Source organism: Rhododendron vialii, chromosome 10a (genome assembly GCF_030253575.1).
Source record: "Rhododendron vialii isolate Sample 1 chromosome 10a, ASM3025357v1".
Lineage (NCBI taxonomy): Eukaryota > Viridiplantae > Streptophyta > Magnoliopsida > Ericales > Ericaceae > Rhododendron > Rhododendron vialii.
Window position 1 is genome coordinate 12,870,685 of NC_080566.1, and position 14,134 is coordinate 12,884,818.

Here is a 14,134-nt window from a genome sequence, read left to right on the forward strand (position 1 = left end):
GGATGGATTCTCACAGCGGAGTTTTTTTTTTCAACGGCTTTTTATCTTTGTATCAGTTCATCTTTTAATCCGCATAGCACTGACAGGCATTTACAACAGCCATCGCGACAGCAAATTACAAGTTCAGAAATCTCTGGCCAAATTGAGAGGAAGAGAATCATAGAAATCTGTCTACAGATCATATCTTTCTAGACTAGAGAAGAGATGGAAGCCCACACACAAATAGTCTCCACTGGACAAATAAATTAATATACAACAGTGTCAATACACATTACCTGGAAACAGATGAAAAGTAGAAGACACCCGGTAACACAATTAGCAACCAAGTTAAAGACAAGCAAACCTCACCACCAACAGCCACTCAAAAAAAATAAGAAGAAGAAGATCCGTCTAACGAAATCTTGGCAAATACAGATCCAAATGGACAAAACAAGACTTTGCTCAGCTCTTTGATTTGGAATGCTTGACAAGCCAATCGATAACTGAATCGATATTGGTTGAGTTTTTGCATGAGATCATATAGCAGCATACCTCTCTATCAGTAATAGATTTGAGTCCCCTGCAGAATATAAAATCAGTTTTATTACCGAAGTAGAGTACTTAGAAACTTTAGACTAATGCAGTGTTTTGTTAATGGACTTGCGGACAGATCCGGGGTAACAGGAAAAGCATAAGATGACAATGCAGAGTAGAAACTGATGTATGTATTTGGTTTCGCTTTCATCATCATTTTCCTTTCCCCATGTAAAGCACAGACTGTTAGATAGCTTGATATACAATGCTGGACCTATTTCCTAATAGCTTAAGCTTTTGGACTACTAGTAACATGGTATACGAGCTCAAGTTGGAAGAGGTCTTGGGTTCAAGTCTCTCCGTTTGCATTTGTTCATCGTTTGCATTATGTTTCTCCCCTTCGTATTCTATTTCGATCTATCTACGAGTATCTACATCTCCACGTGCAAGATGGGGTTGCACGTGAGGGAGGGTGTTAGATGGTTTGATGCACATTATTGAACCCATTTTCTAACAGCTTAAGCTTTTGGGACTACTGGTAACATAACACAGCTTAAGCTTTTGGGACTACTGGTAACTTAACACAGACAAATTCATGAACTAACAATGGTGCAAAGGGAGGGACATTGACACCGCTTACATTTGTTCAGTCAATGCTTCCTTGGAGAGGGCTCCTGGCTTGTCAATCTTGTTGCCTAACACCAGCAATGGAATTCCACTCAGCGATGATTTGCTAAGCAAATCATGGAGTTCACTTCTTGAGATGCTGAGGTTATCGTGATCGGCAGCGTCAACAACGTAACTGCAGGATTCAGAGAACCAGCTCAGTGCTCTCGTGACAACAATGTTAATTTCATTGCAGCAGAGCTAAGCTTCACGAGTTGAGGCATGATTGATAGACTAGAGAACACATGTTCAATAGGAAGCGCACAACAGTATTCTTACTAACAGCTAGTGGTACAAACATTACGCAACAAATGAGACGCAAAAATATCGGTAGTACTTTATTTCAAAGCTTGAAAAATGAAAGAAGCTCATCATGATACAAAGTACAAACCTGGCAGTGTCACATAAGAACGAAGAAGAAATTAAACAAAGAACTTACAGCAATGGCAAAAAAAACGAGCAAGAAGCTGATTTTTCTCCAAGGCCCAAAGTTGAAGGCAGATGAAAAACCGTCGAAACAAATTAACTGGTAATAGCTAAGTTATTGAACAGTCCCATTCCCACGAATATACATCATGCCACATCAAGAAATGAAACACAGACAGGGTGGTCTCTAATTATGTCTACATTTGAAGGCATGCTTCCCACCATAAACAAAATAGAACATCTGAATGAATTGTATGTTGCATACTTGCATCCCCCAGGTTCCATATTATTTCCCCTCTATCATGTTACAGGCACATGCATCTCTTTACTTATCTCAATTCCCTAATTTAACATCACAATCCACCACTCAAATGTCCCGGTCTACAACATACAAAAACAAAAAGCTAGCTTGTTTGGACAAGTTGTTTGAGAGCCCAAAGTTTTTTGACTGCTACAAATTTCCACTCCAATAAATACAAAAGAAGGGTTAATCAAAATCTTTGTGTGGAAGGGAAGAATTATAAATGATCAACTGGGGGAAGGCCAAATATTAAAAAAAAAACTGATCTTTATGCTTTAAAATGAACAGAGAATATGGAAAGGTCCCAAAAAACTTGAAAAGGCAAAAAAGGAAAATGTTGTAATAGCATCTGCCAAATCAGAAACTCCATCAATCAAGTGCAAGTAGCTCCACATCATCATTACTTCATAAGAACAGGAGTATCAATTAAGTGCATATGATACATGCGTTATTGATGAAGTATATGCACCTGATACATGTTTAAATCACGTATACCACTAAAATCTGGCATGGCAGATGACATGACATCACTTCCTCTATTGGTCTTCCTTTAGTTGTTCGGATTACCTTCTTTGGCAAACTTTTGGGGTATGTTGAATGACTTGATATTCATCATTGGCCCATAACCTAACAGTTTAAGCTTTGCAATAATTGCTAACTTAACATGGTATCGGACCTTAAGTTGGAAGAGGTCTTGGGTACAAGTCTCTTCGTTTGCAGTTGTTTTCATTAGCATTTTGTTTCCCTCTATGTATGGATATTTGCATCTCCGCATGCATGATGGTGTTGAAAAACTTGATATACATTGGCCTATATCCTAACAACTTAAGCTTTTGGGATAATTGGTAACTTAAATAGGGTAAAGCCTAGCCTTTTCATTTCTTGGTCATTTCTCAAAGTTACATAAAACGTACATAGATTGTTCTGGTATGAGGATTAGGAACCACAGCGTGGTAATCTATGTGAATTGAAATATTCATTAGATAGGAAAATGGAAAGTCATTAGACTAATAACCGCCATGGCCCATACCACTACATTTCTTAGATTCGTTATGTTGGGCTTAGAACCCTTAGGTCAAAGAAGCTTTATGATACCAGAAAAAGGTTATGAAAGGGTATAGAATAGATTGCAACTCAGTATAGAATAGATTGCAACTCAGATCCCAAAAAGTAAGGTGATGAGAAATAGCATTATTAAACTCCAATCGCACAAACCTGCCTTACAGCCTTACTATTGGCAGTACTCACCCCACGCCCATGAGGAATACAACAATGGACCTAAAGTTTCCACCAACAAACAACATGGCTACAGGGAGAAAGACAAAAAATAAGAAGAAAATCACAGTTGTCAAAGAAACTTCAGTGTAATATCCAACCTAAATTCAACATCATGTGTTGAATGCAAGAGATGATGATAAAAATACTAGGAAGCTTACAGTGAATTAAGACATGCTTGGTTTGATCAACAGGTTGTATATATTAAGTATTTGGGATACTAGGACTGCATTTCTACAAGCATACATTTTAACCCATTCTTTAGACTACTGCAAGGGATTGAATAGAATAAACTGTTAGTCAATCGAGATGGAGAAATAGTTCCATACACGATAGCAGAGACTGCACGGCAGTATCTCTCCCACATGCTACGAAACCTGGGCTGACCACCAAGATCCCACAACTTTATAGTAACATTTCCTTTAGTTACTTTCTTCATATTGAATCCCACCTGAAAACCAAATGAGACACATTGCCTTAGCGGTTATCAATATTGGATGTTTAGGGGCTGGGGGTTGAAGATAGAGAAAAATTGGAACAAGAGAAATAAAAGGAGAAGATTCTCTGTCACTGTTGCTTAGTTCTGTTAGCCTGTTTGTAGGCTTTGCTTTGTTGTAGTTTCAGGGGAATGTTCCTGTGATCTTTTGTAGCTTTTTGCGCTTTTTGGTGGTTAAATAAAACTTTTTTTTAGAAAGAAAAAAGATTCTCTGTCACTCAAAGTAAGAATAATTCTGAGCCTCTCTCAAGAAGAGAACTCACCGTAGGGATCATGTCTTCACTGTATCCACCAGTCTACAAGCAACAAGAAGCCATTTGGAAGTGCATCAGAATTAGATTCCAGAAAGTTGAAGGAATGAAACAGAAGCATTACAAGCCGATCTCCATTTATTTACTTACAGCAACAACATTTACTAATGACGTTTTCCCAGCATTTTGAAGCCCGATCAAAGAAAGCTCCATTTCCTGCTTGAAAAAGAGGCTGCCACATGTAAACAACAACGTGAGCCCATGCATCACAAACTATTCCACTATGCGGGGAGAGCTAAAACAGTCAGAGAAATGGAAATTGCCGTGGTGAAAAATGCATGTGCCACTTCTTGAAGTCCACTGCTCAACTATGATTGTATTGGTGTAATCTAACATCTTTGAGATTCTAATGAATAGTTAGTACACCATGGAAACAAAGAGTCAAAGACCCAGTACGCCAGTAGCCTTGTAAAGTGTGCAACAAATTGATATTTCCAATATGTTTCATCCACAGATGCAGCTAAATCCAGGATTCATGCTTCCTAAAGAATTCTTAGAAATCATTAATCCGCATATGGCTGAACTATGATAACAGCCACACATGCAAGTAAATTAACAATGAAGTGCGGGTAAGTTGTATAATCATCACATGAAATAGGGTATGTAGAGTCAAGAGCTGTCCCAAAAGCTTAAAATAGGAAAATGGTCTTCAATTGTACTTCAAACTCTCTAACGCCCTCCCTCACATGCAACCCCGTCTTACACGTGGAGATGCAAAACTCCCTAGTCCATACATAAGAGAAATACAAAGCAAATGGAAACAAAAGCAAACAGAAAGACTTGAGGCCAAAAGCTCTCCCCCAAGTCCCAACCTAAGTTCTGATATCATGTCAAGTAACCACTTGTCCCAAGAGCTAAACAATGTATATCAAGCTCCTTCAACAAATCCATGATCGACAATGTATAACATTAGATAGACAAAGAAGAGCCAAAATGAAGAAGTTGGAGTCTGGAAGTGAGTATCTAAGGCAAACGCTGGGCATCACTGGTTAGAAGGCCAAGTAGAAGGTCATCTGTTCAACGAAGGAAGTTCGCGACTTCACCATGAATTCACATTTTCATATTAGCAGGAAAAGATTTTATGAAAAGAAAAGAGGTCAGACAGACTATACAAACAAGATAATATAAGGAGTGATCATATTATTCCTCCTACTCTCTCGTTCTTGACAGTGCCAGAACTTACTAAGGTTAAACATGCATACAAAGAAAGTTTTTGTCTGCGTGCACCTGACAACAGAATGCTAAGGTTCAAGAGGAATGGAGCCAAGATTTTATCTTAGTAGTGGTGAATATTACATGATATGCATGTTCATCGATTAACATACTAAAAACTCTAATACATAATAGTTTTGTCATATGCACATACAGTACCAAGAAAGAGTAAATTTAATTCAATTTATCTACTATAGTGAGGCATCTTGAATTGTGACGCTCTTTCATGTCACTAAAAACATCAATGATAGAATCAGAATCAAAACTTCTAGCAATGTCCTTCCCAATGTATGTGTCCTTCTCGACTTTGAAGAAGATTTCTTCTCACCGCTCAATCACATCCGTGGATAAGTTGCTTTCTTTCTTTCTTTCTGTTGAAGAATTTGGTTTTTCTTAATTTAGACGCCATGTTTCATAATACTTCACTTCACCCATAGAATTTGGTTTTCAACTATTTTTTGGGGCCTCCTTTTTCAAAAAAGAAATTAAAGGATTAAAGATTTCCTTGATAACAAAAAGGGTTAAGATAACTTGGGGAGGGGGGGGGGGGGGGGGGAGAAATTTTTCCAATATAGTAATAGCATTTGTTGAAATCTTTGTGGTGGCGGCGGCCGCCACTTGTCCCCCATTGACTCCATCTCCATTCAACTCTACAACTTCAACAAAAGCAGCTAAACGAATGGATTTTGTTTGCGTGCCTTGGCTTCAAACAGTTTCTGCTGTTAGATGAACGTCAAAAGACTCAAAACTAATGATTTCTGCGATGTGCAAATTACATTGATCCAGCTCAAACAGGAATTTCGTACTCAAGGGTAGCACCTAACAACAGGACAGATACTGTCCCACAGGACCCTTTTCCCCTCTTCAACCATTATGCCATATAATCCAGCAAGACATACTTTACAAAGTGGAAGAAGCCAACACGATGATAATTCATCACACACATACAGCTACAAACTCAATTGTGACCTGAACCCGTCAAAAGAACCCGTACACACGTACAATACAACCCAAAAACGTTATCAAAATTGTTTCTCTTTTTAAAGAAGATTAAACAGCAACACGAACACAATTCAACGCCCAAGACCTGAATTTTGGGCGAACAAAATTTGAAAAACCATAACCAATAGAATATAAACAAAGGGCAACATATCAACTAGCAAAAAATAAATAAATGGCCAACAGATCTCTAAACACATGAATGAGCGCAAAAAAAAATTGATTTTTCATTATAATCAATCGAATTCGGGATACCAGGAGAAAACCCAATTATTCATTAGCTTCCAAATCCCATAAACGTAAGCACGGAAAAAAAAAACATTAATAAATGATATCCAACTTTCACAACAATTCACAATCATAGCTCCGGTGATCAAATGGCATGGAAATGTCTTCTTGGATAAGCATGTTTATACTTACGTACTATGTATATGTATACATATCAAATTGAAGCAAGAGAGATAGAGAGGTTGGGAAGCAAACCTTCGGAGCCAATTGAGAAAAGCATCCCACAGACCCATTTGATGGCGAGACAGATCTACGAATTCCTGCGATTAACAAGAGGAGAGATCTGTGGGATTCTCTCTCACTATCTCTCTCTCTCTCTCTCTCTCTCTTGAAACTTTTATCTTTCCCTTCCCTCCTTAAATGATTAAAATATACGAAAGAACGAAAATTTTGAAACGGGAAAAAGGAAACCACTGGAAATGAATGATTCTCGCTGGCGACAAAATGAATGGAAAAGAAGAACAAAAAAAGAAAGAAGAGAGTTATGGGTACACCATTTGGGTCACGGCATTGTGTGGGATCAATCTGCGTTAGGGCCGCTGAAATTGTTTAGAATTTTTTTTGAAGAATTTTTTTTAAAAAAATTAACTAAATCGAATATCGGTAAGAGCTTAATTTTTATTTTTCTCAAAAAATTAATATTTTGTTCTCTTTGCAACTTAAAAAGAATTTTTTTTAAAATTCTCCTTAAATTCCTCCTGGATTTCATAGACTCTCAACATTTCTCTCTCTATCTCTCTCCACTTATTATCCTTATTATTTTTCAAAAAAAAATTCAAATTTCAATCCAAACAAAGCATAAGCAAAAAATTGATCAAGTCTTTAAGTAGAATTTTTACATAAATTCTTAAAAATGCATTTAAAATAAATTAAACAGTTCTAATTATTTGTATAGGATTCAAATAGATTTTTACAACTCGGCGTGCATTTGATGTACAATTAGGTACCCATAGTTTAACTGGGAAAGCAAGAAAAGAAAAAACAAATGAAAAGACGAATTTTGAACGAAAGCCAATGAAGAGAAAGACAGACGGGCCGACCATAGCTTTTGCCCTTCGCTGGATTTTTGGGGACGTGGGCCAATCGAGCTGTTTGGTTTTGGCAATGGGGAGAAGATACTTTATGGACAAACACGCGTAACGATGCTAGTAGACTCTCCTGGGAATAAATTGGCTCGAGGGTTAGTGTAATTGGTTCGTGAAATTTTTTTAAAATTGTTTTATCCTCATTAGTTTGTCGATTTGATCCTCGCACAATTGGTTAAGGTTTGATTTAACCTGTTTCAAAATATTTTTAAAAAAAATAAGTACTTATTTCATATTTTTAAATTCAAAAATAATATAAATAAATAAAAAAAAAATTATTTTTTTTACACCGTATAAAAAATCTCGATGAGATCCTATCAAATAAGATCCATATTGCTAGGAAAATTATTTGTGTGAACACATTTTTTTAAGCTTAAAATTGCCTTCTTAAAAAATAAGTACTTAAACAGCGTTCTGGAACGGGGCCAAGTAAATTCCTTAGTCTCAGCGGGGATGGTTTGTGGCCTTTTACCAGACCGGAGAAGAGATTAATTGAGGTGCATGTAAACTGGCCCGAACACCCATGACCATCGACAAAAATAAAAACTGGCTCCAATTGAAAGTTTTCTAGTGGATACGTCTCAGCTGATAAATGAGCTGTTGATTGTTCAAGTTTGGCTTTAAAAATTACAAAGGTCTAAGGGTGTGTTCCGGATTGCCCCTTTAAAAAATCAGTACGAGTATTTATTTACAATTTTTAAGTTTAAAAATAATAGGCTTATTAAAATTTAAAAAAATACAATATGAATCTTGTTTGATAGATTTCGATGAGATCTATCAAACCCTGCAAAAAAATTAAAAATTTATTTTCGTAAGCTCATTATTTTTAAGCTTAAAAATAGATTCTTATTTTTTAAGTACTTATTTGAAAAAATGAAACGGGCCTAAAACTATGTTTAAGTTTGATTTGCTCAAGGGTAGGCCGATCTCACAATATTTATTAAATCGAGTAGCTTGAATTTTACTACTATATAACACATTGATGTCAAAGAAGCTTTTGATGAGAGAATCGACTCCTGACCCAAATACTATTGTTGCTCATATCAGGGCCATTTTTAGTTCTCTTTGCTAAATAATAAGGGGAAAAAATAAGAAGTTGATTTTGTTTTCGACTGATGTGCTTAGTAAATAAAATGAATTGTAACGATAATTGATTATTTGGTGTTTGTGTTCATTTACCTTTTACTCAATTGAATTGCCCAATTCCTGGTCCTCCCACAACGGAGACCAGAGTTCGAGTCTCGACAAAAGCGTTTAAAGTTCTGGTTTATGGTAAGCTTCTAGACCTCATTTGGATTAACTTACTTACTTCCCGCTAACCCTCCACTGACTTATACTGATGAGCATCCAATATTGTAGATATTTGGTGCGACTAGTCCCATTTTATGTTGTTTTAACTTGTGTTTATTTAGCTTTTATAGTGATATTGCACGTAAGGTAGGTTTTTGTATATTTCAGGTAATTCGTATAAATAAGGCGCGTTTGAACGCCAAGGAATGCTCCGGGTGCAACCAAGTGATCAAGGCCATTGTGGTGCCTGAAAAGTCATGGAGGTTGTTCGGGTCGCCCAATGGTCAAGGGAATTGAAGGAGATGCAAGGATTTTACCAAAGCAATTCATCTTCCAACCAACTGAGGGTAGAATCGTCATAACTTTTGATGTACAAACTATTTTTGATCCAAACCACTTGGGTTAGAAAGCCAACTCAACAAGCTTTCCAACGGTCCAAAGAACACCCAAATCCGAGTTCGGGAGTATTTGGAGCGAGCACGTGAAGTTATCCCAAAAATCTGCCCAGTGGGTATTGGTACTGAGAATTGGCCAGTACCAGTACCAGTACTGGCAGTCCAGAAGCTGTCCAAAATCACCAGTACCGGTACTGAGGAATTGCCAATATTGGTACTGCCTGGAAAATCTGCAATTTTTGTTTACTTTTTCAACCTTCCATTTATGGAAAGTTTCCACTTGTGGAATATTTTTGGGATGTTTTAGAGACCTTTTGGTCTTTTGTAAGGGATATTTTGCAAGTCCTATAAATAGGCTTGTATGTCATTTATGGAAGAGATGGCCATTAGTTAGATTTAGGCTTAAGTCTTTCTTTTTCCCAAGGAAATCTCCATAGCTTTCAAGCTTTTCTCAAGTGTAATTTTGTTAAGAACTAAAGTAAGTCTAGTTCATTTATTGTTTTCTCGTTTATTAATGTTGTTGCTACGGACTAGATTCTCCTTAATATCAAGTTTATTTTCGTTTTCTACGGTTAAATAACATGTCTCATTTTTATGCTTTGCCTTGTTCTTTAACTATGAGTGAGTAGTCTTTTGGCTAAATCTTAGACTAATTTATCCTAATGATTTAGGTTGTTGTTTAGTTTTCGAACCCTTGGGCTTAAAGCATGATTTTTGGAATTGGATTAATCTAGCCATTTTTGGTCTAAACTAGGGGTGTTAACTTCTTGGCATGCCATTTAGTCAAGAAGTCTTGGCACGCGGTATGCCTAGAGCTTGTGTCCTACGTGTTCGATTTATTAGTAAAACAAGTTGGTTTAATTCCGATAAATCACATCTTTTGATAAACGTAGTCTTTAAAGCTAAATTTTCGAGTGTGAACGCGTAGTCATGACTCTCACTTGAGTTATATTCGAGAACCGATAATGGCCTTAGTCACGGGATGGATGATCCCTAGACTTGCCTCTCTTAATTTATTAAACTCTTTTCTAGTCTTTTTGCCTTAATATTTCCACTTTCAAAGCAAACCAAGAGTTGGCCGTCTTAAACGCCGAAAACCTTACATAAGCCTACAATTTGAACTAGCTATATTCGAGTTCCCTGTGGATCGATCTTGGTCTTACCGAATTATTCTGCAAACGACTAAAAGCCCTATGCTTTGGGCTATCCAGGAGTGCATCTTTCCGTCGTTAGCATATACAATATTGGAAAAAAGAAAGAAAAGAAATTGCCTAATTGAGGTTATTTGGTACTAATTAATGGAGTCTAGCAAGCTATTCTAAACGATTCAATCTGAATGTATTTATTTATTATATCAAAATATCCAACTTGCATATATATAGGAGCCAACTATTCTTGTAGACCTGTGGGCCCCGTTCAGTTGCCAAGAAAGTACAGGAAATGATGGAAAAATCAACTTTTCCATAACTACTTTTGTAGTGTTCAGTTGACAAGAAAGTAGTGGGAAACTTGTTTTTAAGTTTTCCTGCAAGATTTACTTTCTTGCAAAAGTGATCCGGCCAAAACCATAGAATTTTGCGTCACGGGAAAAGTTTTCTCCATTGTGGGGCCAAAATAATTGGCGGGTAAGAATAAAAGTGAACGATGCCAATACCAAAAAATACGAATTAGGTTCTTAGAAAGACACTTTGAGATTTATGTGGGCAACAATAATTTCGACTACTATAGTGCTTTATGAGATAATTGTTTTGGAAAAAGATTGGTAGTTTATTTTTTTTGGAAGTATTTATTTATCTTGTCATTGGTCTTCAATTTTGTTTTGTACTAACTAATTCTCAGTGAGTTTTTGCATCGACAACTAATTAAGCGTGATTGTTTAATATTTATTTATTTAGTTCTCATCTACTTATTTTTTAAACTTCAGTTGTATGGTTGATTATCAGAGAATGTCAATTTAAATGGGGGATTCGCATAACCATTCAGAATATAGCAAATTGAATATGGAATTGTAAGTCGATTTTTTTATTTCATGTTAAGGCTTTGCATTAGATAAAATACATTTTCCGTATGTGTTAATTTTTGAAATATGATAGCCTATTATTTAGCTCTCAAAGTTACGTTTATTTAAAATTAGCCATTAGAATAAAAATAAAGAAGTTTCTCATAAGTGTCTTTTCCCAGCAAATGAACCACTAAACTTTAGTTTTCCTGCAAAAAAAAATTGTCAAATGAACACTCACAGGAAAATAGATTTATTTTTCCTTTATTTCACTTTACTTAACTTTTCCTGAGAATAACTTTCCGGTACAACATTCCTGACAACTGAACGGAGCCGTGGTGTTGGTTAATCACAGATTCACAAAATAGGAAATGTATCAATGGTGAATCAAGAATCCTGATTTCCAGGACACTTATCTCTTATATTATGGTTGTAGAATTTATCAAGTCACAATTATCACGGTATTTTTTTATATTTTTTATCAGCATCTTAAAAACTAGGGCTAGTTAAATATTGGTCCTTCCTGCTACTGTATGTTTTCATCGTGATCATTTTTGGCGGGTTATGTTTTTATCCCGATATTTGAATAATGCCAAAATAGCACGTATTTTCATATTTTTTTTGTGATTTATTGGTACCCTATATATGACAGACTTTTGAGATGGAATCTTCAAATTGGAGGTCCCAATCATTATTATGAGATAACATGCGGCACCAATTCCTGCCATCCACACTTGCCTATTTAGACAACAAACGATAACTACCACTGTTTGTGACGGCTACAAATCAATTGTCCACTCCATTTATCTGCCTCTGCGATTCCCTCCTCCATCCTCTCCGTAAACAATTCAACGTCAGCAGCCTCTCGCCACCATTCCAAACCACCACCGTTTGCGACGACAACAAATCAATCCTCCATTATATTCCATTGATTTGCTTCCGTGATTCTCACCATTGTTCTCCCCACAAGCCATTCAAATGCCATCTGCTTCTCTCCATTGCCTATTGCACCAAGAAACCATATACGACCATGTTCACCCTTAACCTTTTGAAATTTTTGTTACTGTAAGTCTACCAGAAAAACATGGTAAATTTTGAGAAATTTGCTAGCATACACATGGTAGGCATTTGTTTTCATTTTGTAAACATGGTAGACTAAATATCTTGAATAAGATCATGTGTTATCAGAAACATGGTAAAGAAGCATACTATCTAACTCATTTTTTACCATGTTCATAGGTGATAGATCATATTTAGCTTTTTTAAAAACGGCCATGTTTATTGATATACACTTATTTTTTTATTATAATCCAAGCGTGTATCATATCTACCATGTTTAATGGTGCACATTTGTTTACCATGGTTTTTGCCAAACTTACCATGATTATTGGTGTGCACTTATATTTCAATTTTTAATGGTATGCCTTTTTTACCATAATAATATGAGGATGTATCAATTTACCATGATTATTGGTGCACATGTGTTTACAGTATTTTTTACCCTGGTCTTTATCATATTTACTAGATTTATTGGTGTTCACTTATTTAGCATATTTGAATGACTGGGGATGAGTTTTGGTTTGAAGTGAAGACATGACTTCCAAAATATATTTATGGAAACAATATTGATAATTTTCGTCCACGTATGAAAGCCATTATATTTGGAAACAATATCATCACATTTCGAATTCCACCCCCATTTCAAAAAACTCATAATTAATTATCAGTAATTATCCACTAATTTAGGAAACAAAATATATTTATACATTTTTCATGTATGTATGCACATCCTAATGAAAGGGTAAAAAGGGTAAATTGCAAGTAAATAGGATATAAAAAATAACTTTGAAAAGTGACCAGGATGAAATATTATGTGGTATGCGTTATTAGGACCATGATTTAATTAAATTATTAGTGGAATAAAAATTTATCTCTTGAAGTTTATAGTTGAATTAACGCAATTTGTTTGGTAGTGTTTGGCCTTTGGAATATGATTTTTGTCTATGTGATGTTTTAGTAAATTTAAGAGCATTCACAATGAACTAATCAAAATTGGATAATCAAAAAGTGATGTACTTTTGATTATCCATTTAAGGGGTGGCTAAGGTTAGTAATGTAGATGTCCACAGTGACATAATCAATATTAAATAATCAAAACTTGCCACATTATCTTTTCAACATATAAAAATCTAAAAATTGTCACCATATAAAATATATTTTTTAAAAATAATTTTCAAACTAATAAAAATAGGTTATTAGAAATAGAAAATAAATTTTTGAAAATTTTTATTTTAAAAATACACTTTTCAGAAAAAGTTAAAAAAAACAATTTTTGAAAAAAAAAGACAATTTTTTTTAAATAACAGTTTTTAAAAAATAAAGACAGTTTTAAAAAAACATTTTTTAATAAAAAATAATTTTTGAAAAACAGTTTAACTATTTTTGCTCCAAAAAAAAAGTTCTTTTAAAAATGTTTTTCTTAGAAACATTGTTGAGAGAGAGAGAGAAGGTTTTGGTTATTGGTAAAAAGTTGTTAGTTTTGATTATTCAATGGCCAAAATTTGATGAGTTACTAAGAAACCTGTTAAGTTAATTGGTTATGCCATTGTGAGCATTTTTTTTAGAGAACATTTTTAACTTTATCAACCTTATGGTTTTGGTTATTTCACTATGGATGCTCTAATACCACATTTGTTTCATATTGTTTGTTTCAATTTTTGAACGAATTATCTATTTTACTTATTCAACTGGGCGTGAGTTGGTGATTGGAACATATATGGATAGAACGCATTTCTCTCTCTATAAGAACGGTGAATTCCGATGTAAAGACCCGATTTTTTTTAAATAAATAATTATTATTATTCAAACAAAAATAATT

At 35.1% G+C, this 14,134-nt stretch overlaps 1 protein-coding gene and 1 long non-coding RNA gene across 2 annotated transcripts; one reads left to right on the forward strand and one right to left on the reverse strand.

Annotated features, from left to right (window-relative positions):
- Positions 1–215: 215 nt before the first annotated feature.
- On the reverse strand, positions 216–6,998 carry LOC131303524 (ADP-ribosylation factor-like protein 8b). The gene is made up of 6 exons (XM_058330419.1): positions 6,683–6,998; positions 4,079–4,160; positions 3,941–3,973; positions 3,511–3,632; positions 1,154–1,315; positions 216–559 (listed from the first exon to the last, which is right to left on the reverse strand). The coding sequence occupies exons 1-6, from the start codon at positions 6,718–6,720 to the stop codon at positions 442–444; spliced, it is 555 nt and encodes a 184-aa protein (XP_058186402.1). The 5' UTR covers positions 6,721–6,998; the 3' UTR covers positions 216–441.
- LOC131303526 (uncharacterized) lies at positions 5,756–6,528 on the forward strand. The gene is made up of 2 exons (XR_009192078.1): positions 5,756–5,894; positions 5,927–6,528. It is a non-coding gene; the product is annotated as an uncharacterized LOC131303526 (long non-coding RNA).
- Positions 6,999–14,134: the final 7,136 nt, after the last annotated feature.